Source organism: Dendrobates tinctorius, unplaced genomic scaffold (genome assembly GCF_039654945.1).
Source record: "Dendrobates tinctorius isolate UK_male_01 unplaced genomic scaffold, ASM3965494v1 ptg000043l, whole genome shotgun sequence".
NCBI lineage: Eukaryota > Metazoa > Chordata > Amphibia > Anura > Dendrobatidae > Dendrobates > Dendrobates tinctorius.
The window spans coordinates 272,180-299,338 of record NW_027361711.1 but is presented as its reverse complement, the minus strand read 5'-3'; the positions used below and the strand labels follow the sequence as shown (position 1 = coordinate 299,338).

The 27,159-nt window shown below is 45.3% G+C and overlaps 1 protein-coding gene across 2 annotated transcripts in view; it reads right to left on the bottom strand.

Annotated features, from left to right (window-relative positions):
- Positions 1 to 10,786: 10,786 nt before the first annotated feature.
- ALDH1L2 (aldehyde dehydrogenase 1 family member L2) overlaps positions 10,787 to 27,159 on the bottom strand; it is a 116,014-nt gene continuing 99,641 nt past the window's right edge. The window contains exons 20-23 of one of the 2 annotated variants that reach the window (XM_073575128.1): positions 19,936 to 20,101; positions 19,593 to 19,698; positions 18,546 to 18,745; positions 10,787 to 13,460 (exon numbers count right to left, since the gene is read on the bottom strand). In XM_073575128.1, the coding sequence (XP_073431229.1) occupies positions 13,405 to 13,460; positions 18,546 to 18,745; positions 19,593 to 19,698; positions 19,936 to 20,101 (528 nt within the window). In that variant the 3' untranslated portion in view covers positions 10,787 to 13,404. Of the gene's footprint in view, positions 13,461 to 18,545; positions 18,746 to 19,592; positions 19,699 to 19,935; positions 20,102 to 27,159 lie in introns of those variants that run through there. The other variant, XM_073575129.1, reaches the window with a different exon arrangement.

Here is a 27,159-nt window from a genome sequence, read left to right as displayed (position 1 = left end):
GTTGGTGAACACGGGCCGGAAGAGTTCCAGGGTGGCCATCAACTGCAACGGCTGGGACACGGTGAGCGAACCACTTATCTCCATGTCCTCAATGGACCCATTGGCCTTGGCCTGGGCCAGCATGTCCAGGAGGGGATCTTCCTCCCCATCCTCTGGCAGATTGCAGACCGGTAGGACGCAAGCTTCACGTTCGTAGTGCGCCTTCAGCATGTTGACGTGAAAGGCCTTGCGCCTACCCCGAGCATGGTCAAGCGTGACCACGTAGGTGACCGGGTTGAGCGGTTGGTGGACGACGTACGGGCCTTCCCAGGCTGCCTGAAGCTTATCCGTTGGCATGGGGACCAGCACCCACACCTTTTGACCCACCTGGTAGGTCCGCTCCCGGGCGTTCTGGTCGTACCAGCGCTTCTGGTCAGCCTGAGCCTGCGTCATGTTGTCATGCACCAACTGCATCAAGGTCTGCATCTTGTCACGGAACCGCATGACATAATCCACGATGGACACTTCTGTGGGGTTTGGCTCATCTTCCCAGGATTCTCTTATCAACCCAAGGGGTCCCCGGACTCGCCTGCCATACAGGAGCTCGAAGGGGGAGAACCCGGTCGAGGCCTGTGGAACTTCTCTGTAAGCGAACAGCAGGTGTGGGAGGTACCGCTCCCAGTCGCGCCCTTGGGTCTCAACCAGTATGCGGAGCATCTGTTTGAGGGTACCGTTGAAGCGTTCACACAAACCATTAGTCTGTGGGTGATACGGACTCGATACCAGGTACGTCACCTGCATTTTCTCACAGAGAGCCTCCATTAGGCGAGACATGAATTGGGGCCCTTGATCGGTAAGCATCTCCCTGGGAAATCCTACCCTTGAAAGATGGTCACCAGTGCGTCAGCCACCTTATCTGCCCTGGTTGAAGACAGAGCTACTGCCTCTGGGTACCGGGTAGCGTAGTCTACCACGGTGAGAATGTATCGCTTTCCGGAGCTGCTGGGGACGGACAGCGGTCCTACAATGTCTACCGCGATTCTCTGGAAAGGCTCCTCTATCACCGGCAAAGGAATAAGGGGAGCCTTAAGAGCAGGCCCCGCCTTACCCACTTTTTGACAGGTGGCGCAGGAGCGGCAGTAGTGTGTTACATCTGTCCCCATCTTGGGCCAATAGAAGTGTTGAGACAGCCGTGCCTTTGTTTTGCTGATCCCCAAGTGTCCAGCGAGTGGAATCTCATGGGCAATCTGCAACAACTCAGTTCTGAACTGATAGGGGATGACCAGCTGTCTTTCCCTCAACCACTCCTTTTTAGGATCTCCGGGTACTGTCTCCCGGTACAACCTTCCTCGTTCCCAGAACACCTTCTCCTTATCAGACTCGGAGGTGGGCGTCTTGGCGAGACCTCTCAATTTCTCCAGGCTGGCATCTGAGTGCAGAGCAGCCTGGAACTCCATGCTGGAGGCTGCCAGAAGTGACGTCAGGGTCCCCTCTTTACTGGGACCCTCTGGAACCGGCTCTGGGTTCACCTCTGGTTCAGTCTCTCCTGTAGCAGCAGAGGGTCCAGAAGACAGTGCGTTACCTGCGATCTGGGCATTCTGACTGCGTGTGACAGCTGCTATGTATGCTGCCTCCCTGGGGATTTCTACAGACCCACCAGCCGATGCTGCCCTGGGCTCTACCTCCCCATCCACCCCCAACACTTCAGGAGCAGTGCTACTTATAGGCCAGTTACCTTCCTCGGTGGCACTGGTCAGCTGCATGGCATTACCTTCCTCATGGTCCCCATGCGCCTCCCCATTTCCTTGAGCACCGTTGCTTGCTCCTGCCAGGGGTTCCTCAGCCGTCTCACTCCGCAGAGTGACGGGGCTGAGCACCTCAGTACCTGTGGACACATCTACCGTTTCAAAGAAAGGGTTAACGGGTTCAGTCGGCACAGATACATCAACATCATCATCATCATCATCCTTTCTAGGAAAAGAATGGTTATCAGTTTGCTTTGGTACATTCACATCAGCATCATACCTGGGGAAAGAATGGTTGTTAGTTGCATCATTACTCATCAAGGCATTAGCAGGTAACACATTCAGTTTCCCATCATCATCATCATCATCATCATCAGGGTTAACGTTACCCTTATTATCAGTTTGGGGAAGGGTGTCAGGGACGTAGTATGCAACCATCCGCCCCAAGTCAGTCCCCAATAAAACATCAGTGGGCAAATTTTCAGACACTCCCACCTCCCTCAACCCGCTCCCAGCACCCCAGTCAAGAAAAACCCGGGCCACTGGCAAGGGACAACGGGTGCCTCCAATCCCGGTGACAGTCAGGGTTTTCCCCTCAACAAACTCTTCAGGGGCCGCCAGTCCAGGACGGATGAGGGTTTGTTCAGCCCCGGTGTCCTTGAGGCCTGTAGCAAGCCCCACCTGAACAGGTTGAACGTTGTCGTCAGCCCTCTCAACCACACCTCCCACCAAAAGAACAGAGGCGTTGGGCCCGGGGGCCTTGGCTGGGGGGTTCTTCGGCCTTTTCGGACAGGCGTAAAAGAAGTGACCAGGCCGCTGGCAGTGGTGACACAGGCGACTGTCAGTAGCCGGCCTGTTGTTGGCAACAGGGACAGGGCCTCCGGAGGGACGGCTAGCTGGGGCACTGGGGTTGGTTGCAGGCTTACCCCCTTTCCAGCTGGTGGCGACTGGCCTCCGCGTCTCGGGCTTCCGGTTGGCCTCGTAGTTGTCGGCGATCTGCGCCGCTTTGTCCGCGTTCGTTGGTTCGCGGTCCAGGATGAACTGTCGGACCTCAGCTGGGCAGAGATGCAGGAACTGGTCTTTGATCATCAGGTCCCGTAGCTGCTCAAAGGATTCAGCGGACAGTCCATGGATCCACTGGTCAAAGTGGGTCCTGAGTCCTTGCACCACATCACTGTAGCTATCATGTGGGCCACATTGGAGGTGTCGGAACTTCTTTCGGTATACCTCAGGTGTCAGCCGATATTTGGCGATCAGCGCCTCCTTTATGGCACGATAGTCATCATCATGCGCTTGCGGAAGAGAAGCAAACGCCTCCAGAGCTTTGCCTTTTAGCCCTGGGGTCAAGTACCTGGCCCATTGGTCTTCGGGCAGTCGGTACTGTCTGCAGGCTTTCTCAAAGGCTCGCAGAAACGTGTCCAAGTCCCCGTCCTTTTCCATCACGGGAAAATGCTCTGTCCGGGGTTTAGGAGTCTGGACGCTGCTGGGCTCACTGGTTCGGGCTGTGGGGGCATTCCACCCCCGCTGGAGCATCTCCAGCTCATGGGCCCTCTGAGCTTCTGCATGGCGCTCAGCTCTCTCAGCCTGGGCTTGACGCTCACGTTCGGCTCTCTCAGCCTGGGCTTGACGCTCGGCCTGGGCCTCCTGCCGATATTGCCGGATCAGTGTCAGACAACCCTCACTGTCTTCGGCAGGGAATTCGTCCAAGGCCATTTGCAGATAGGGGTCCACCCCGTATGGTTGAATGTGGGGCCAGCGCTCATGAGTGGAGCCTCTGCTGCAGCCCCATTGTTACTTGAGCCCGCTTCTGCGTTCGCTGGGCTCTGGTCGTTTTCCCGTTGCACCAGAGCCGCGATCATTTGGGCTTTGTTTTTGTTCGTGGTGTCGATCCGCCACACCCCGCAGAGGGCAATAAGAGATGCCTTGTTATGCTGCTTATACCACTCTGCTCCCATCGTAGCCATGGTTGCCAAATAAAAGACAGAAAAGAAAAACGGAGAAAAAGGGAGGGAATACTTGCAAGTACACACTAATGTCTCAGGACTAGTAACCACTGAGTCTGTTCTCCAAAACCTATGATGCAGGATTCCCGCAGGAACCGTGCAGGTCTTTAGTGAGAGGAATGATTGCTCAAACCAAATCACTAATGCTCTAGGATTATCCCACCGCTGCCACCAATATGTGACGAACGGCCCGAGCCGCCGTTCGTCCAAATACGGAGGCGACTAACGGGGGTCCCGCTGCCACCAAAACGCGACGGACAGCGGACCCTGTGTCACCACTATGTCACAGTCCCACCACTGACACGGGTGTATCAGCGGACGGAGGGACGAGACACAATGCCGGCACACGGCTATCACAGGCACAGTTGGGGCTTATCTTAGTTATCCCACCACTGGCACCATGTGACAAAAATATCCAGCAAGCTACTCTCGCTCTACAATTTGCCGCAGGGGGAGTTTAATTTGGATGCCCCGCCACTGCTATCAATCTTCCAAGTACTGCGGGGATTTATGTATATCCCACTTTCTCAGTTCCACTTTGGAACTCGCAGCTCTCCGGCGCCCCCCTTACCCTCAGGTCAGTCAGGGAACTGCACCTAGGATAATTAGTCGCCAGACGGACTGCCTGTTGTGAACCGGCAATTGGGCTTCTGGAGTAAGGGAATTATCAATGCTGTGGCCGCAGCCCCTTATTCAGCAATATAAGACCCTTCTGTACTGCCAGCAAGCCGCAATAGCCGTGCACAACGTGCTGCCACCAGTCACGGTTACTTAATTCACAGTGTTAAATTAAGAGGGTCCGTGGCAAACCCCTTGAATTAGTAGCGATTATCTATCAAAGGCGTATAGTTCGATTCTTAGAGCATAGAGACAGAACTAAATAATTTTATCATTTATTCCCCGAAAAAGTAGGGCAGTGGTTACAGATAAAAGTTGCTATAAAATTGAGACATTAATTATGTACAGTACAGATATAAAATAAAGGGATTAAAAACAGAGGTACACTCACGGTTGTTCATGACTCGTTAGGCAAACCCATGCGGCGGAGAAAGAAGGCGGAGCCACACATCTCCACTCATCTGGAGTTCTTGTCAGCACGAGGATTGGAGCTCTTCTGAGCTGGTTTTGCCAAGGGAAGGCCTTATAGGCTTTGCTTTGTGACATCACGGAGAGATGCATTCTGGGTTGGTCCCACCTCTCTCATAGCTAATCTAAGTTTTGTAGCCAAAACATAACTTGGATAACTTTATGGGAGAAGCTGGTATGGACTCATCAGTGGTATCATGTTTCCCAGCGTAATGAGCCCATCAAGAAAACATCAAACATCTATGCGATATGACCGTCCATTTGGGCGCAAATCATATCTCAGGTTCTCGACATGTTAGGACTTCGGAAGTGACACTGTAGCGGAGCTGGGACCGCTCGGATCACAGAGATATGGTTATTATATCTCTATGTTATAGGGCTTTCGCAGGGCAGGCTCTTAAATGTTTACTTCTAACTCCTGATTTCAAACAAAGAGTTTTTTTTCCCGCACTTTTTTTCTCTTTCAGCTGAGAGAAGAGGAGCCAAATGGTGTGACAGGAAGTGTCCTGCTAATTAACATTCCTGCTCTGCCAGAGGAAGTGGCAGGGTTGAAAAAACCTGGGGGGAAGGAATTCCTACTATTGACAGTTTACAACAATGTCCTAGGATGGAGGATTTCTAGCACAGTCCAACAGAAAACATTTTTCAGACATTGTATATCACAGCGCTGCCTAGGGGGTGCTATCAAGGGGCGAGTGAATGAGCGCAGGGAGTGCAGGCAGAAGGCACGCAGTGTACAAGGACCTGAGACTAATGTAGTGAGCACAGGACCTGGCACTAAGCAATCACGAGACCAGGGGGTGGAGTCACCGAAAGTGAGTGCAGGGAAGGACACTGAGCAGGCACAGCACATTGCAAAGACAGTAAAAGTGGTCAAGGAGAGCCGAAAGTCAAAAGCCAGACGAACGCGCAGTACTTAGGGACAAGGCAAAAAGTAAACGGGGACCAGCCAAGAGGGTTGGATAACCAGGAGAGACAGGGGAGTACAAAAGCAGGATACAGAGGCAGAAGTCAGGGGACAAACCGAACCATATACAGCAAGGCACACAAGCACAGAGGCACACGTTTAAGGACGAGTCACCAACCACTAACCGAGTATACGGAAGTATCACCCACACTAAATGCAGGTACTGCCAACATTAAATAGTTGCCCCAAAACCAAAGAGAGGCGGACAGAATTAATCCTGACCTGACCAGGATGGAGGCGGAACCATCCTGTCCAGAGTTATTACAATAGCACTCCATCACCTGGGCTTTCTCGCGCCACAGCATCTGCAGGCTCCGTCTCCCATTCTCCCTCACCCAGGGCTTGCAGTGGCCAGGACTCTGTGTCTGATTTTGAGATGCCCCTTGACCTAGACTCATAGGATTATCAGGCAACGGTGGACAGTCTCATTGATGGCGTCAACAAGACTTTAACCCCTTTACTCCCAAGGGTGGTTTGCATGGTAATGCCCGGGCCAATTTTTACAATTCTGACCACTGTCCCTTTATGAGGTAATAACTCTGGAACGCTTCCATGGATCCCGGTGATTCTGACATTGTTTTCTCGTGACACATTGTACTTCATGTTAGTGGTAAAATTTAATTCATATAACTTGCGTTTATTTGTGAAAAAAATGGAAATTTGGCAAAAATTTTGAAAATTTCGCAATTTTTCAACTTTGAATTTTTATGCCCTTAAATCACAGAGATATGGCACACAAAAAAGTTAATAAGTAACATTTCCCACATGTTTACTTTACATCAGCACAATTTGGGAACCAAATTTTTTTTTGGTTAGGAAGTTATAAGGGTTAAAAAGTTGACCAGCGATTTCTCATTTTTACAATACCATTTTATTTTTAGGGACCACATCACATTTGAAGTCACTTTGAGGGGTCTATATGATAGAAAATACCCAAAAGTGACACCATGCTAAAAACTGCACCCCTCAAGGTGCTCAAAACCACATTCAAGAAGTTTATTAACCCTTCAGGTGCTTCACCGGAATTTTTTGAATGCTTTAAAAAAATGAACATTTAACTTTGTTTCACAAAAAATATTACTTCAGGTCCAATTTTTTTATTTTACCAAAAGTAGCAGGAGATATTGGACTGCAAAAGTTATTGTGCAATTTGCCCTGAGTATGCTGATATCTGATATGTGGGGAGGGACCACTGTTTCGGCGCATGGCAGAGCTCGGAAGGGAACGAGCGCCGTTTGACTTTTTCAACGCAAAATTGACTGGAATTGAGATCGGACGCCATGTCACGTTTGGAGAGCCCCTGATGTGCCTAAACAGTGGAAACGCCCCACAAGTGACCCCATTTTGGAAACTAGACCCCCCAAGGAACTTATCTAGATATGTGGTGAGAACTTTGAAACCCCAAGGGCTTCACAGAAGTTTATAACGTAGAGCCGTACAATTAAAAAATCATATTTTTTCCAAAAAAATGATCTTTTCACCCCCAATTTTTATTTTCCCAAGGGAAATGGGACACCAAAAGTTATTGTGCAATTTGTCCTGAGTACACTGATACTCCATATGTGGGGGTAAACCACTATTTGGGTGCATGGCAGAGCTTGGAAGGAAAGCAGCGCCATTTGACTTTTTTGGCTGGAGTTGAGATCAGACGCCATGTTGCGTTTGGAGAGCACCTGATGTGCCCAAACAGTGGAAACCCGACAATTCTTACTCCAACCCTAACCCCAAACACATCCCTAACCCTAATCTCAGCCCTAGACCTAACCCTTACCCTATCCCTAACCCTAATGGAAAACTGGAAATAAATACATTTTTTTTAATTTTATTATTTTTCCCTAACTAAGGGGGTGATAAAGGGTGGTTTGATTTACTATTAATGCCGGGTTTTTATGTTTGGCAGCTGTCATACGCTAAAAGACGCTTTTTATTGTAAAAATAGTTTTTGCATCACCACATTTTGAGAGCTATAATTTTTCCATATTTTGGTCCACAGAGTCATGTGAGGTCTTATTTTTTGCGGGACGAGTTGACGTTTTTATTGGTACTATTTTCGGGCACGTGACATTTTTTGATCGCTTTTTATTCTGATTTTGGGACGCAGAATGAACAAAAATCAGCATTTCATGAATTTCTTTTGGGGGGGGGGCATTTACACCATTCTGCGTGTGGTAAAATTGATAAAGCGGTTTTATTCTTCGGGTCAGTACGATTACAGCGATACCTCATTTATGTCGTTTTTTATGTTTTGGCGCTTTTATACAATAAAACCAATTTTATACAAAAATAATTATTTTTGCATCACTTTATTCTGCGAGCTATAACTTTTTTGCTGATGATGCTGTGTGGCGGCTCGTTTTTTGCGGGACAAGATGATGTTTTCAGCGGTACCATGCTTATTCGTATCCGTCTTTTTGATCGCGCGTTATTACACTTTTTGTTCGGTGGTATGATAAAGCAATGTTTTTTGCTTTGTTTTGTTTTTTTGAAGGGGTTCACTAAAGGGGTTACCTAGTGGGACAGTTATATAGGGCGGGTCATTATGGATGCGCAATACTAAATGTGTGTACTTTTATTGTTTTTTTTATTTAGAAAAAAAAGAATTTATTAGGGAATTTTTTTTTTAATTTATTTTGGGATTTTTTAAAAATTATTTTTACAAGTGTTTTTTTTTTCTTTATTTTATTGACCCGGTGGGACATCACTGTCTTGTGTCAGTGAGGAAGAATATTTGTTGCACGCATCCCTAGACTCCGCTAATTGTGCTGTTTGCAGCCTCAAACGCCATCACCATCCAACGGGCACTGTCTTCTTGACTAGGGGGCTGTCTTCCGTCATCACACTGCCCAGGGGTGCTTGTCGCCTCGGGAGTCACTTCTTCCAATCAATGTCCTGGAAATACGGGTGATACGGTTGACCCTGTGGCGGTTCCATCACCTTCTGGCAGGTCGTCCCATCCGAATACAGTTGGACAGTGCCATGGCTGTGGCGTATATCAACCATCAGAGGGGCACCCGCAGCAGGGCGGGAATGCGGGATGTGGAACACATACACGACTGGGCCGAGATGACCTACTCAGTCATCTCAGCAGTTCACATTCCGGGCGTGGAAATCTGGGCGGCAGACTTCCTCAGCCATCAGGGTCTCGCCTCGGGAAAGTGGTCACTTCATCCGGATGTCTTCTAACAGATTTGTCATCGCTGTGGGACTCCGGACGCGGACCTAATGACATCAAGGCTAAATGCCCGGGATCCAGAGGCCATTGGGGCGGATGCACTGGTCCTTCCATGGCGTGATTTTCGTCTGCCTTACGTGTTGCCCCCACTTGTTACTTCCAAGGGTAATCAGGAAGATCAAGATGGAAGGGATCCCGGTTATTCTAGTTGCTCCGGACTGGCCTCGCCGGGCATGGTACGTGGAGTTGGTGTAGCTTGTCATCGACGTTCCCTGGCGACTACCAGATCGACCAGATTTACTCTCTCAGGGCCCGATTTGCCACCAGAAGTCAGGGGCCCTGTGTTTAACGGCCTGGCTGTTAAATCCCGGGTCCTAACCCAAGCTGGCTTCTCCCAAGAAGTGGTTTCCACTATGATTAGTGCTCGGAAACCTACATCGGTGCACATTTTTCACCACATCTGGAAAGCGTTTTTCGCATGGTGCAGGGAACACGGTCGTTCTCCTCTTGTCTTCGTCATCCCAACTATTTTGGAATTCCTTCAGACTGGTCTGGACTCAGGCCTAGCGCTTAGTTCCCTCAAAGGTCAGATCTCTGCCTTATCAGTTTTGTTCTAGCACCGGATTGCTTCTAAGCCACAGGTGAAGACTTTCATGCAGGGGTCTCCCACGTGGTACCCCCCTATAGAAGGCTATTGGATGCCTGGGGCCTTAACTTAGTCCAGGGTATTCTACAGAAGGCTCCGTTAGAGCCACTGCAGGACGTCTCTCTGTCTCACTTTTCATGGAAGGTCGCCTTTCTGGTTGCGGTGACATCAATCAGGCGGGTATTGGAGCTAGCCGCTCTTTCCTGTCGAGCTCATTTTCTAATTTTTCAGCAGGACAAGGTGGTACTCTCGCCGTCCCCATCCTTCTTGCCCAAGGTGGAATGAGGACATTGTCCTGCCCTCGTTTTGCCCGGCACCAATACACCGTTTTGAGAGGGCTCTCCACACTATGGATCTATAGAGGGCTCTTAGAAGGTATATCTCCCGGACTACTTCCTTCCTCAACACAAATGCCTTATTCATTCTTTCTGAAGGTCACAGGAAGGGATTGGCCGCTTCAAAGTCCACAATAGCCAGGTGGATACACTCAGCTATTCAGGAGTCTTACTGTGTCAGAGGCAAGCAGTGGGTATAAAGGCACACTCCACTTGGTCGGTGGGTACCTCCTGGGCCATCCGGCACCAGGTGTCGGCGGAAGGTTTGCAAGGCTGCGACCTGGTCCAGTCTGCACACCTTCTTGAAGCACTACAACATTCACACTCAGGCCTCTGCAGATGCAGGCCTGGGAACAAGGATCTTGCAGGCGGCAGTAGCGCATCGCTAGGCAACTGGCGCATGAGGTTTGTTCTGTTATGTTTTTTCCCCACCCAGGGACTGCTTTAGGAACGTCCCATGGTCCTGTGTCCCCCAATGAGGTGAAGGAGAAACAGGGATTTTTGTGTACTCACCGTCAAATCCTTTTCTCCGAGCCACTCATTGGGGGACCTGTTGGCCTGACGGCTTGAGTATGTTCTTTGGTTTGACATTGCATACCCTCATATGATGTTCATGATCTCCTACTGCTTTGTCACTGAACTGGTTCATCTGGAGCCAGTGTGTGGATGTACACTGCAGAGGAGGAGCTAATCTTTTTGAATCTACTTAGTGTCAGCCCCTAGTGGCAACAGCATAACACCCCATCGTCCTGTGTCCCCCAATGAGTGGCTTGGAGAAAAGGATTTTACGGTGAGTACACAAAAATCCCTGTTTGTGGACCTCTCGGTTCACACAAAAACGTCAACAGCCCCATAGATTGTAATGTTTTTATGCTCTATTCATGGTTAGAACACGTACTTGACTTATGGACGTGTGAATAAGGCCTTATTCTGAAATTTATTGCTGGTTCTCAAAGTTCTATTTTAATCCACTGGGCAGCACGGTGACTCAGTGGTTAGCGCTGCGGCCTTGCAACGCTGGAGTCCTGGGTTCGAATCCCACCAAGGACAACATCTGCAAGGAGTTTGTATGTTCTCCCCGTGTTTGCGTGGGTTTCCTCCGGGCACTCCGGTTTCCTCCCACACTCCAAAGACATAGTGATAGGGAATTTAGATTGTGAGCCCCATCAGGGACAGTGACGAAAATATGTGCAAACTGTAAAGCGCTGCGGAATATGTTAGCGCTATATAAAAATAAAGATTATTATTAATCCACATTTAGGCATCAGTTTATAAACAAGCAGAAAAGTTCTAACCAGATGGGATTAATTCTCGGATTTATGTGTTGGAACCAATCATTTTGTTTTGCTTAAAGGGGTGATGCAGAATTAGAAAAACATTACCTATCCATTGGATGACTTATATCGTAGCTTTGCTCATCTGCAGTAACCTATGCAGAGGAGTGTAGATGTTTGTTCATGTAACAAATGTAGCATTTTTGCTTCAGACAACTGATGGTTATTACTTGTTAACAGTTCAAAATTAATGTAGTTTCACCCAAAACAATTCCTAAAAGAAAGACTTCAGATGTAGGAAAGCACTTATTTATTCTTTGTTCAGTGCCCATACAATGTAATGCTGGTTTCAGTTGATGCTTGTGGATTATAGCTGTGCTTTCAGGAAGTTTGCTTCCTCTTTGTAAACCTTGGAGTGAACATTTGCATTATTCTCGCTCTTCTCCCTGCAGAAGATCTGCTTCTACTTTCACAAAGATTGCCAGAAAGCAGATGCCAACAAGTATGTAGTATCTGCCGTCAGAGAGGCAACGTGCTGACCACAAGACCATGCACTGGGAGGGAAAAGGGGCCAGAAAACGGAGTCCAGAGGGCACACAACTATCCTTGGCCACCTGTTCAACATCTGGCCAACTAATATAAAAGGTAGGAAAACTAAAGATATGTCAAGTGGCGACTATCAAATGTTGATGAGATGTCAGTCCAGTTTAATGACCAGACTGAATAAACATTGTGGTATCAAGATATGGCATGACCTTAGATATTTGCTACAAGTGGCAGCGGCACTAGGAGTGCTACGCCGCTGGGTAAGTGGTCAGCCGGTTATAGTCCATGGCCGTTCTTGCAGCAATTCAGAAAATTCAAGCACGAGATGAAATAGCGTCGAACTTTTTTTTCCACCATTGGCACTTCTTTCTAGCAATATGCGGGGTCAGATCGGTTGGACTTTTGTAAATTGCACATCAATTGGTATATTCTAGGATTAAGCCATCAAATTGTTCCCCCAGCTGGAACAAAAACTTAATAAATTCATGGGAATTACCGTACCTTGAAAAGCATTCAGTGTTTTATAACAGATCAATAGTCATACATTTTCTGTTCCTTCATACATGTTAAAATTAGTTGCTGTCCCTTCCTCCACTGTGGGGCCAAATTTAAATTCAATATGGTTTCCATTTAGGTCATCCATCGGGAACCGTATTGTAGTAATGGACGCATTGACAGTAAATTTAAGTGTAACATGACAGCAGGTTTTTGACATGGAATCTGACAGCAGCATAATATAGGGTCAGAGAGCCTGATTCCAGCAGTCACTTACTGGACTTCTTGGTGTAATTTGGATAAAATCCCCGTTTTCACTTTTGTAGATGTAGCAGTGGTCAAAATGCTGAGCTGTGTTTAACCGTGCCCTAATCACTGATTGGCACCTTGCTGACCATGTACAATCAGTGAGTTGGTGAGGTTACACAGATTAGCTGGGCTGACTTGCACGTGAGACCTAGTACGGCACTGATAATCCCCTGCTGATAAAACACTGATTGTAATAAAAGTGCAGCACAAAGCCTAATAAGTGACACGTCCCTGGAATCAGGATATCTGCCTTTACATTATGCTACTCTCCGATTACATAGCAAAAACCAGCTGTCAGATTCCTTTTAATGATTTTGTAGCAAATGGATGACCCTCTTGCATATGTCTACAGATTAGCAAGTCCTTTATGAGACATGAAAAACAGCTGATCCATCTTTTGGTATGTATAAGAAATTTGGCAGGTAAATCTACAAATTGTAGGAACCTGCTCGCACAATGATGTAAGCCATGTAAATCCAGCAAGTGAAGTGTAAAATCCCTTAAAGCATAGGATCTACTGAGTAGGCTTGGAGTGTAACTCCTGACTCCTATTCCTGTTGTAACCTGTAGGACACATTGCGGCACATAGACCGCAACATGTTTGTCTAATATGGCACGATCGAAATGTCTGTAAAGAAACCCTACTACTGAATTAGCAGCCATTCACTTCCCCTCTATGACTGAAGGATTGCATATATCGTGTTTATGTGAAAAGTCTTGGCGCCGCATGAAGTGACGGTATAGGCACATGGTTTCCATTGTTCTCCCGTTTCAAATATACAGTTCTTGATATGGTGAAGATGGAAAATAAGTCCGGGATGATTTTACTGTGGCCTTACAAAATCTGTTAATACTCCACGGTGACGGCTTTTGTTCTGAGGTATTCATGAAGAGCTTCCTCCCCTGCAGTAAAGAAGTACAGGTTTTGATCAGCCATTGTGATTTTTTATCAAACTGCTGAAAATCTGAACTTTTACAAGTTTAAAAAGAGCTTCCAGAAAGGCTTGAAAATCCACAATGAACAACACTTAAAATTCATGTATTTACCATTTCAATCCCAGAGCAACCTTTTAACTTTAAAGAGGTATTCTTAGCTAAACCGCAATCCCATTTTTTGAGAAAGGAGCACAGACCCGCAAAGTTGTAAGTTTGTAAGTGGAAAGTTTGTTAGTATTTCCATTGACTGGTAAGAGAATGTTAGCCACCTATCCAGTGACATCAGGACCACACATTCTGACAATAGATGCAGGGCACATTGGTGGGACCTACCTCTACTATACCAAATCCTGTGGATATACTATAAACGTACGAGATAGGAGCACCCTTTCAAGGATATCTGTGACCAGATTTCACAGTACAAACCAAATACATTAATAAACAGATCTTTTAGACCTCACGAGACTTGTGTACTCGCTGTGAAAATCCTAGTCAGACTGACCATGTAATTCTTTTTCAGTCTTCACAGCTTAATGTGAAACTACAACCCCAATTCCAAAAAAGTTGGGACGCTGTATAAAATGCAAAGAATACGGTGATTTGGAAATCTCCTTATAGATATATAATAGATATATTTTATTAAGTCCAGAACATAGATCAAAGATCAGAAGGTGAGAAATAGACATTTGTACGTTTCAGTTGAAAAAATGAATTAATTTGAAAATTGAAGGCAGCAACACATTTGAAAAAAAGTCAAGTCTACCAATGTGTATTATCCCCTCTTCTTTTTCCAACATTTGAGAAGTTAGGCTACTTTTACACTTGCCGTGTTTTTGCGGCCCCAATAGATTTCTATGGGGTTGCAAAAACGGGCTGCAAAAAATCGTAGGAGCGCCGTATGGCCGTGAGGGCCGTATTTACGGCCGTGAAAAAATATCAAGCTTGCTCGATATTTTTCACGCCTTACGGACACGGGGCCGCAAAAACAACGGAAGCTTGCCCAGTATGTTGATTTTGCGGTACACCGTGAAGACCATTTTATACCAACTTCCTTTTACTTTTTTTCCTACGACTTTTCATAAGCTATTCCAAACCAGAAAAACGGTGATCTGAGAAGATTTTTGCGGCCCGTTTTTGCGGAATACCGTGAAAATTACGGCAATACGGCCCGCAAAAAAGACCCGCAAAAACAGGCCGCAAAAAACACGGCAAGTGTAAAAGTAGCCTAAGGGGACCAATTTTTGGACTTTTCGGAGAGGAATGTTGACCCATTCTTATCTGATATAGGATTCTAGCTGCTCACAGTCCTAGGTCTTAGACAAATTTTTAATTTCATAACTCGCCAAATGTTTTCTATTGGTGAAAGGTCTGGACTGCAGGCGGCCAGTTCATCACCTCTTCTTCTGTGAAGCCATGCTGATGTAATGGATGCAGTATGTGGTTTACCATTGTCTTGCTGAAATATGCAAGAATTTAATGAAACTGACGTTGTCTGGATGGGAACATATGTTCTAAAACCTGCTCACCATTAATAGTGCCTTTCAAAATGTGTAAGCTGCCTATGCCATAGGCACGAATGCAACCCCGTACTGTCAGCAATGCAGGCTTTGGAACTGGGCGCTCACAACAAGCTAGGTGGTCCTTATTCCCTGAAGTTCACTGGACACGGCATCTATGGTTTCCAGAGAAGATGGCAGCGTTTCTGGATTGCGTTCATATGTGACCTCCTCTTTACAATATAGAGCTTTTAACTTGCATTTGTGGATTGCACTGCAAACTGTGTTCACCGACCATGATTTCTGGAAGTATTCTTGAGCCCATACAGTGCTTTGCATGATCGAATCATGACTGTTTTATTGCACCAAGCATCCAATATTGATCGTTGGCTTTCTTCCTTGCGCACATAGACTTCTCCAGAATCTCTAAAGCGTTTGATGATATGTGCTGCAGATGATGGGATATTCCGAGTCGTAATTTTATGTTGAGGAACATTGTTCTGAAATTGATCCACAATTTTTAGAGGCAGTTCACCGATTGGTGAAGCTCTGACCATCTTTTGCTTCTGAGAGCCTCTGCCTCTGTAATATCCTCTTTTTATACACAGCCATGTGAGTTTATCAGTACCGCTTACTGTTCAAGCCTTTTGTTATCCCTATGCCAAGTTTGTTTTTGATGTGTTGCTGCCATCAATTTCTAAACGAGTTCATATTTTTTCAAATGAAATGGAAAAATGTCTCATTTTCAATTTCTGATCTGAATTTAAGTTCTGTTGTGAAGAAAATGTCTGCAAGAGATTTCCCAATCACTGTATTTTTATTTTCTTTACATTTTACATAGCGTCCCAACTTTTTTAGAATTGTGTCTCATGACATGCTCATTTAAATATAAGGTTTATACAAGAACATTTAGAATTGAGAGTCCTCAGTGGTTGATACCTTTTAATAGCTACATGAAAAGATGGTAACACATTGCAAGCTTTCGAGAAAGGAAGTACACTGGCCTCATCAGGTCTAAACGATTTATTTAGTCATATTTGCAGTCTGTATTGTGAAATTGGGAGATTCTAGCTCCATTCTATGTTATAATATAGACTAGTGTAAATCCCTGCCGACATCACTGTATGGCTTCCCATCTCCCACCAGGCTGATACACCGACTTACTCACCACTGCTTGCCATGCAGTGAGTTCTGCTCTCTGCTTGCTTCATGCTGTAAACCACGTGTCCTCTGCATGCTATGTGCATACTTTCTGGCTGTATGCTTAGTGCGGTGGCACCTGCACTTCCTGATTCTTAAAGAGACAGTGTGCGCATTCTTAATGTGTCTCCAGCCTATTGCCAAAAGAGGCCCCCAGGCAAGCTTGAGCAACATTCTCACTCAGTATGTGGTCATTGGCTGAGTTGCCAGGTCTTGTCCTATTTTTGTTCTTGTCTCTGCCACCCTGGGGGCTATATCTGAACTAGTACCTGTGTTTCACCTTGTCTGAACCTATTCCTATTCCTGAACCTGTTTGCATTCTAGTCTGGAGTCTTCCCTACTCTGCTGTGTCTTTGTTCCTACTCCATAAACTCGCATTATCTGAACCAGCACCTAACTCCATCCTGTTGTCTTGGCAAAACGTTAGTGCCCTTGGTGTACACTTGTTACTTTATTGTAAGTACTTGTGTGAATCTGGTCCTGTCAGCTCCCATTCCGCATTTGCAGCTCTGCTCAGCTCCCGTTTCACATCTGTGGATCTGCTCCCGTTCCACATGTGTGGCTCTGCTCCCGTTCTCCTGATTTGCATGTGCGTCCCTGCTTCTGTTCTTTCTCCCATTCCGCATCTGCGGCTCTGCTACCATTCTCCCGTTCTACATCTGCGGCTCCTTGTTTGTCCAGTCTAAACTGAGTCCTCTCTGTTCCTGTGTTCATCTCATACATGCCTGTGTCCCATCTGTTCCTGTGTTCGTCTCATACCTGCCTGTGTCCCATCTGTTTCTGTGTTCGTCTCATACCTGCCTGTGTCCCATCTGTTTCTGTGTTCGTCTCATACCTACCTGTGTCCCATCTGTTTCTGTGTTCGTCTCATACCTGCCTGTGTCCCATCTGTTTCTGTGTTCGTCTCATACCTGCCTGTGTCCCATCTGTTTCTGTGTTCGTCTCATACCTGCCTGTGTCCCATCTGTTTCTGCGTTCGTCTCATACCTGCCTGTGTCCCATCTGTTTCTGTGTTCGTCTCATACCTGCCTGTGTCCCATCTGTTTCTGTGTTCGTCTCATACCTGCCTGTGTCCCATCTGTTTCTGTGTTCATCTCATACCTGCCTGTGTCCCATCTGTTTCTGTGTTCGTCTCATACCTGCCTGTGTCCCATCTGTTTCTGTGTTCGTCTCATACCTGCCTGTGTCCCATCTGTTTCTGTGTTCGTCTCATACCTGCCTGTGTCCCATCTGTTTCTGTGTTCGTCTCATACCTGTCTGTGTCCCATCTGTTCCTGTGTTCATCTCATACCTGCCTGTGTCCCATCTGTTTCTGTGTTCGTCTCATACCTGCCTTTGTCCCAGTCCTTCCTGAATCTGTCTCCAGTCTAAACTGGATCCTATCTGTCCCCACATCCCACTCGTACCTGCCTGTGTCCCAGTCCTTCCTGAAACTGTTCCTGCTCGTCCAGTCTGAACTGGTTCCTGCCTGTTCCCATATCCGACTCTTACCTGTCTCTCCAGTCTGAACTGTGCCCGCCCGCCTGCCTGCCAGAGTGTCAGCCATGCCCGCCCGTTCATCACCCGCCAGTACTTGCCAGGTTATATATCAGCTATCTACAGTACTCGCCTGCACCTGTCTTAAGTGTTTAGTCCCCCTGTGGGATCAGCTGCTACTGCTAGACGCCGCCCTGGAGTGGTACCTAAGTAGCTACCTGCCGCACAAGCCTGACCTCACCACTAGAGGCTCCAGTGAACACCAAGGTAGCAGCTTAGTCACGTCCCTTCCAGCATAAGTCTGGTTTGTGGCACAGTGGGGCCGCAATCCTCGCTCGTGCCATCCAGTCTGGACACAAGCGTTACAACTGATATGTAAAGTGAGTAATGCAATACAATTACAAGATACTTATCTGATAGATTTCTATATATAAACAAGCAAAGATTTGAGTAACGTATATGACTAATAAGGAATTTCATATGTTACTGCCATGGAGCAATCATTATAGTTACAACCAATTGCAGGGGTTCTGTATATCATGGTGATCATCATAGTGCTGTCTTAAATATTAATAATAGTCTGAGAGGGGCCATTCAACAATTGAAATAACATTATGACCCTAGGATACAGGCAGCTGGGGACATAAAAAGAATTTCAATGGTAGATGTATTAGGAAGCCTTGTCTTGCAAAACTTCAAGCTCCAGACAACCCCCATGTTATATGGAGGAGTTGTCACTTCTGTTATCAGATTTGCTAAATGCCACAAGCCAACACATGGTGCCACATTAAAATCAGCCCACGTGCAGAAAACATCACTGTACATATATCCATATTGCTGTCGCAATATCAAATGATCTTTTAGTTCATTAAATATTTACCCAAGTCCTTGCCAAATCCAGACTGCTTAAATCCTCCGAATGGTGCCGCAACGTCAGTTTTGTTGTACGTGTTGATAAAAACAGTTCCTGCTTCCAGCTTCTCACTCACATACATGGCCTTACTAATGTCTCTTGTGAAAACTCCGGATGCTAGCCCATATTCCGTGTTATTGGCTCGTGCCAGTACTCCGTCAATGTCACTGTATGAGACAAAAATAAAACCGGCCAAATCAAAGCTGTCTGCATCTAAGGCCCGTTTAGCAGTCAGAGCTAGATTAAAGGATGTGGATAGCAATTTTTTTTTTTTACTTAGTTGCATTTATACATTTACTTAATCGCATTTAAAAATAATTCTTGCAATTGGGTTTTAGAATAAAAATTTGCGTCATCTATAGTCTCAGGACTGCACTGCCTATTGGTGACTGCAGAAGGAGTTATCTATGCATCTGGTCCATCCATAGACTTGTTCTGGCTGAGAGTTTGTAACTGTTTTATCTGTCTTTTCTGAAGTGCTTTCAGCTAATTCAAGGTCACACCAAGGGTCTGTGATCATAAATCAACACAAAAGCTCTTCAGTACAAGACAGATGAAAAAGTTGCAAATGCCAAGTCAGAAGAAGTTCATTGATGGAGTTTTTGGTTAACACATTCTGCAGCCAGTAATAGAGAGTTCAAACAGAAACTATAGAGGGCAATTTTTTGAATGAAATTTAATTGGAAAAAATTATTTTCAACCCAACACAAAAAATAAACAAATGTCGCCAAAGTTATCCATATCTATTAAGGGTAAGTATGTAACAGTCTCGATGCTGCAAAAAATGTGCCAGCATGTGGTTGACAGCTGATTTTGTGTAAGTGCTCCAGAAATATAGACCATGCAAGAGTAAAGTTTATGGTGAGGTCGGGTAGATAACATTTATGTGTTTGGCCAGCTCTAACTAGCTTTGTGCAATTTCCTTTTTAAGGTGATCATTAACTCTGTATCCCACAATAATACTTTCCAATATATTTGGAAAATGATTTTATGTCAACCAAAAAGAGGACATACCCATCTTTAAATTTGGAGATGACCATTACTGGTCCAAAGGATTCTTCTTCTGCTATGTACATATAGTCTTCCACATTTGTGAATACAGTGGGTTCCATGAAGAAACCTAAAATGTTTGAGAATCAAGGCGTTTATGATCCAGTTAAAACCAGTATCCCATTTTCGTATGCTCTATTTTCTAAATGATTCAGTCACCAATTGAAATTACGCACCGTAATTACAATTTTCCCAATTCAACCGTTCATCAAACACAATAAGAGAGTTGATTTGCTCATTTTTTTTTTCCAAATTGAAAACTAAACATACCAATTCCCTAATGTATCCTAGAAACCATGTTTTTCACCTGGCTGAGGCACTTGTCTGGCTCCATAAACCAAAGTTGCTCCTTCCTTGACTCCAGTTTTGCAGTATTCCAGCAGTTTGTCTAAGTGTGCTTTGTGGTTCTGAGGTCCATGGTCGGTAGACCTGTCCAGAGGGTCTCCTATCTTCATCTTCTTAATTTCTTCCACCTGCAGGATGGACAAAATGTTTTGTAATACATTTTATTCAATATTGAAAAGCAAGCACCGGGAAACTGGAGAAGACCTCGCCACAAGGGAATGTAGTCTATTTTAATATCTACCCAGAATAATGTTTTTCTACTTTACCAAATGAAAAACTCAAACCCAAGAATCTGCTGAGTTGTAATAGCTTTACTTAAAATAGGTTAGGTATTTGCACACACAGTACTGTAAGACTGTTTTCTTGGTGCTGACAACTTTTGCAAAGTAAGAATGCTTTGAAAAATAAAAGTATTCATAGTTTATTTTTATAAAGATGTCACAATGCAAAGCGAATAATAATGAACAAAAGAAAATGATTGTAAATTATTCACAGATCTTCTATGGATGTAGGCCTGTACAAATCCTTCTGTGTCTTCATGTAATTCGAGACAGGCTCTATGATGTTGAGATCAGAGCTCTGTGGGACCATATCATCACTTCCAGGACTCCTTGTTTATTCTATGATAGGACAAAAACCAAAACACACAGGGAATGCCATGAAGGCTATATGCACACCTGCGAAATATCCGCGGCAATTCCGCAACTTCCTGCTGTGGGAAATACGCTACAATTCCGTATGCGTAATTCCCATGAAAAACTAGCGTTTTGCAAGCATAATTAGCTTGCAGAATACTAGTGTTGGAAAACTGATTGACAGGTTGATCACACTTGTCAAACAGTGTTTGACAATTGTGACCAACTTTTTATTATTGAGGCTGCCTATGCAGCGTCAGTAGTAAAAAGATATAATGTTAAAAATAATTTTTTAAAAAATCGTGATATTCTCACCTTCCGGCGTCCCATGCAGCATCACCAGGCCTCAGCGATGCTCCCGGCAAGTCCCGTTCCCAGCGATGCCTTGCGACAATGACCCCAGATGACGTACCATCACACGAGACCGCTACGTCATCAGAGGTCATTGTCACAAGGCATCACTGGGAACGGGACTTGCCGGGAGCATCGCTGAGGCCTGGGGACACTGCGTGGGACGCCGGAAGGTGAGAATATCACGATTTTTTATTTTAATTCTCTTTTTTACAGGGATATGGTACCCAGGGCCTGGAGGACAGTCTCCTCTCCTCCAGACCCTGGGTACCATCTGCACATTTTCTGCTTACTTTGCGCATGGTGGGCATAGCCACATGCGGAAAGTAAGAGGAACAATGCATTCCTATGTGTGCGGAATTCCCATGATTCCGCAAAAAGAATGAGCATGCTGCGTATTTTTCCGCAATGCGACTTTACCGCGGAAAAATATGCAACATTAGCACAGCATGTGCGGAATGCCATTGAATTCAATGGGTTACTTATTTTAGGCGTTTTCGCAGCAAAAACGCATACAATCCGCGGGAATTCCGCACGTGTGCACATAGCCTAAGGATTATCTTCAGCGTAAAGGAAAAAAAAGGAGTCCAGAAAGTGATGATATGGCCCCACAGAACCCTGATCTCAACATCATTGAGTCTGTGTCGGTTTACATTATGGGTGGAGAACCTTTTTTCTACCAAGGACCATTTGGATATTTCTACCATCCTTCAGGGGCTGTACAAAATTATCATCTTAAAAATTACCCTGTTATATTTGGTCAAACATTTAATTAACTCAACCCTAACCTGATGGCTGGGGCTACTTCTTTGGTTCAGCTGTAATGTTATGTGGTATGGACGATGTTGCTACTCATAACTGCTTTTCCAGGTTTCCGTCAGTGTGAAGCACAGGAGACTCTTCCTATGATAAGTTTTGTAAAGAATTTGCAGCAGCGAGTCATACCGAACACAGATGTATGTTACACTGTATGTCTAGTTACAGTGGGAAATCCATCACTGCTCACATTATATTTATAGAACTCAAACAGTGAGAGCTTTGCAGCATACATCACACAGGAGACACAGACTGCTGTAAATAAATCACATATGGATGTAGCCAGGCCCTGTGCCTTTGATAGTCTAACATCCCCTGGTGTGCTAGGCAATTGGTAATTTATCCCAAATCAGTTCCCACAATCCCTCTCACCTGATCCCCTACTCAGTCCTATATATTCAGATGCCTTCTAGGGGGGCACTAGTGTGCCACACTATCTACCTGTCTCTTTTGGGTATGTCTGCTGAGTAAGCCATTCTTATTACTTGGACCTAGCTTTTCTTAACCTATCTTATTTCTTCACCATGTTTGCATATGCCCTCACAGTGTTTGCTCCTTTAATCCTCACTCTCCTTCGCTATCCCCAAACCCCAGCAGCCTCTAACCAAATACCGTAATCATCTCCCCTTCCCTCTTTCCTCCCAACCTGACCTCCTCTGCTGAACTGCTCCTCAACCTCAAATCTGTCCGAATGAAACATAAAACAAGCTGCTCACTCTCCTTCTCCCATCTGCTCTCCCTTTCTCTGCTTCTCCTCACTGCTGGCGACATATCTCCCAATCCTGGACCCCCACAACTCTCACCCCCCACTACTTCCCCTTGCTACCGATCCCTATCTAATAAGAACTACCATAATCTTTCCAACTTAAAACCTGTGCCATTGACACCCGCCCCCTGCTCCCTCTCTCGGAGGCACTTCGGAATGCCTGCTCCATATGCAATAAGATCCATGTGATTCATGACCTCTTTCTCTCTCACAATTTTGCCTTCCTCGGCCTCACAGAAACATGGCTGACACCCTCTGACACCGCCTCCCCTGCTGCGCTGTGTTACGGCGGCCTCCACTTTACCCACACTCCTCGCCCTGGCAACAGACACGGTGGAGGAGTGGGTCTTCTCCTTTCTTCCAACTGCACCTTCAACCCAATCCCACCTCTTCCCTCCCTAATCCTCCCCTCTTTTGAAATCCACTCTGTCCACATCTACTCTCCCTCCAACCTCCAAGTGGCCGTCATATACCGACCTCCAGGCCCGACCACTGCCTTCATTGACCAATTCTCTACCTGGCATCTTCATTTTCTTTCAACTCCCCACTATCATCATGGGTGACTTCAACATCCCCACTGATACCCTACAGTCAGCAGCCTCCAAACTCCTGTCCCTTACTTCATCCTTTGGACTTACTCAGTGGTCCTCCTCAGCCACCCACACAGATGGACACACATTAGACCTGGTCTTCACCCGTCTCTGCTCTCTTTCTAACTTCACAAACTCCCCTCCAGGGCTGTGGAGTCGGTAAGCCACAGTTGCGACTCCGACTCCTGGATTTTATAAGGCTCCGACTCCGGCTCCGACTCCGGCTCCTTCAGAAATGGCCAATTCATAACAACAAATTTACTGTTGTAAAATATTAAACATCGTGCTTATTCAGTTTCTCACCATCATATAAGTAATCAGACCACTTAGAGCAAAAACTACATTTATTAGAATACAATTAGAATATAGCAAATAACTTTTATAAACTTTTCTAAACTGTAAGTAAATATGCAATAAACACTTTTATGCAGTTAATAAGAAGAAATCTATAAATTTGTCCTCAGAAAAAGTATTGCCTCTGTCAGATCCTCCTTCATGGATGCCCTCAAATCTGATCTAATTATTTTGAGAGCAGAGAAAAACCTCTCTACACTAACTTGTGTTGGTGGCAAAGCAGTAACCACTCGGGCAACATCTCTGACAATGTCAGGATACAGAGGAATCGCTTGTTGCACTGTTATTTTTGATCAACGGTCAAATTTCTCAATTTCTTTTAGTGCACATGAAAAATTCTGCTGAAATGTACTGGCTGTGTTCCTTGATGGGGATGACTCTTCTTCTATGCGGGAACGCTTTGCACGGTCCTTGTGATCCAAATATTTTTCGAAATTAAATCAGTTGATGATGAGGGTGAAGATGTGGCAGGACGACCAAATTCTTCTTGTTCCTCCTGACTGTTCTGCAACCCTTTCATCCTTACTACTATTTCAAACAGAGCTTCTTTTCCTTTACTTAGCTGTTGATCATCTAGAAGAATCCGATGCATTGGGTCTACATAAACAGCTGCCAAAAGAATGTTATTTTGTAATAGTAGCTCCTCTCTCCGTTTCATTGATGTAGCAATGCCACTTGCAATTAACCCGCCTTTTTGGGACAGGCAAAACATCAGGTTCTTCCACTCCTTTAAGAAAATACCTAGAGTTAAGTCCTCTGCTTGTAATTTTTTAGTCACTGTAAATGGGTGCTCTAGCAATTTTTCCAGCTCAGTCACCTGATTCCACTGACTTTCATTTAGCGTCAGTTGAGGGTTAGCCATGTCTACAAGAAAGGTTTTCAGTTCAACCAAGCGCTGAATCATTAAGTAAGTACTGCCCCATCGTGTGGCTTGATCAATAATTGCCCCTTTTCCAGCACGTCTCTTCAAAATCGAGTCAACTTTAGGGGTTCTGGCAACAGTAGCCAATTTTCTCACCTTGCCAATCAGTGCAGCAGCATGTCCTTCTTGCAGACTGTCTCTTATAGCCAGCTGTAGCGTATGCACAACACAGCGCATGTGATGAATGAAAGAACATATTGACACAGTTTCAACAAGATCATCTAAACTATCATGTTGCTGTTCATCTGAAGCAACTGCTCCTCAGTTACAATACGGTGTTCCTCTATTTCAAACATTTCTGTGTCTGTGGACCCAGAATGTTCTTCTAGCTGCTGGTCACCATCATTACTCTCATTCATTAGCTTAATAATACTTATCATATTTGAAGCATTGTCAGTTACGACAGAAAGAACTTGCTCTTTTTTAAGTTCATAGTCTTGCAGAACCTTTTCCACCAAGACCTGGAGAAACTCACTGGTGTGATGAGCTTTGGTGTCTTTTACTGCCAATGTCTTGGTAACTATTTCATTTTTGTCACAAACAAATCGGACATTGATGGCAAAATAGTTCACTCTGTGACGTGTGCAGGCATCCATTTTAAGAAACAGAAAGCGTCCCTTGAGAGTTTTTTTAAGTTCTTCCTTTTGTTTAAAAGCTTCTTCGATTACTAATTTTCTAATACTCTCTCTCTCCAGAGAAACACCAAGCTTGCGGGCCATTTCCCCATTCAGACACATAAAAGCTGGTCGTGAAAATAATGAAATAGGCACACTATCCTTTACAACAAGCTCTATGATCTGTTTTTTAAATGTATCTACTGTCATTGTCACAGTAACTTTGTCACTGACAAAATATCTTGCAACTGATGGCTGCAAAGTTCTCTGCTCCTTTGTTTGGCTGGAAGAGCTGGGCACTGGTTCATTGGTTTGGATGCAGTCTTTCTCATCCACTGCTTTCAGTAATTCTGGATGAAAGCGCTGTAAATGTCTCTTTAGATTAGAAGCTCTGGTAGGAGCATTTTTATCTTTGCCTGAATATGCACTCATCTTGGCTTCACAGCATTTGTTTTCGTCTGGATCATTTGTCATACACTGACAGACATAATGTTTTCTATCTTGAGTGATGGTGAAATGTTCAAATACAGCTGATTTAATGTGATGCTTCTTTGACATTCTCAGGTTTTTAATTCTGCATTCACAATCCAAATGACAATTGTTTTTCCTAAAAACAATTGTACAAAATTATTGCCAGGTCGTACAACTGATATAGTGGTCAGGAATACTGTTATTATTCCTCATGTACTCACAGTTAACTGATGCAAAGTTTGTTGAAAGGATAATACTTCTTACAGTCTTCCTCTTCTGAGTAGCAGGCAGCTGTGAGATGCTTGGAAGACGCACACCTAGTATGATCTAGTCTAGAGGAGGAGCTTTACTACTAAGAATTTGCAACACATTTTCACTTTCAGTTTCATACATTGTAAGTAGGGGGGTTGGGGCAGCATGAGGTTAACCAAGTATAAGATTAGATAAGGGCAGTGGAGAACAGTGACACACAAGAAGTAAGAAATGTCTCTATCTCCAGCAGAACTGCTTATCACTGTTGTTCATAGTTTGATAGAACATATATATTTGAGTAACATTTATAAAATTCATATGAAAGTTCAATTATGAAATATTAATACATTTTTTTTAAAGCTGGAGTCGGTACATTTCTACCGACTCCAACCAAAGCTAACTCCGACTCCGACTCCAACTCCGACTCCACAGCCCTGCTCCCCTCTCCCTCTATCTGACCATCATCTACTCACTTTCTCATCCCTGTCCTCCTCACCTGGCACCCATGTCCAGCAACACGCACAACCCCGCAGAAACCTTGCACACCTGGATACCCACGCGCTCTCTGACTCTATTCTACCACTGGCATCCATATTCTCACTCCATGACACAGACGGTGCGACTGCTTTCTACAATGCCACTCTCGCATCAGCTATTGACACGGTTGCCCCTCTCGTTCATGGCAGAATGCGACGTATCAACAGACAACCCTGGCACAATAACACCACTAAAAAGCTCCGGCAAGTGTCCAGGATTGCAGAGCGGCGCTGGAAGAAAACAAATTCGCAAGATGACTTCACCACATTCAAACAGGCAACACTTGATTTCAAATCTGTCCTCATCTCTGCTAAACAGGCCTACTTCACAACCCTTGTATCTTCCCTAACTTACAACCCAAAAGAGTTATTCAAAACTTTTAACTCCCTCCTCCGCCCACTACTGCCTCCTCCTACCTCCCTCATCTCTGCTGAGGACTTTGCCACACACTTCAAAAACAAGATTGACCAAACAAGGCAAGTCTTCATCACTCAACCACCACAACCCCTTTGTATACCAGACCAATGCCCAAACCCCATAACCTCACTCTCCAACATTACTGAAGGGGAGCCTAATCGCCTCTTCTCCAAGTCGCACCTCACAACCTGTGCACTTGACCCCATCCCATCCCACCTGCTCCCCAACCTCACCACCATACTTATCCCATCCCTAACCCTCCTCTTCAACCTATCAGTAACTTCCGGTACCTTCCCTTCTGCTTTCAATTATGCCACAATCACGCCTATTCTTAAAAAGCCAACCCTCGACCCAGCCGCTATGTCCAGCTATCGCCCAATATCATTGCTTCCATTCGCTTCCAAACTCCTGGAACAGCACGTCCACGCTGAACTTTCCTCCCACCTATCATCTAACTTGCT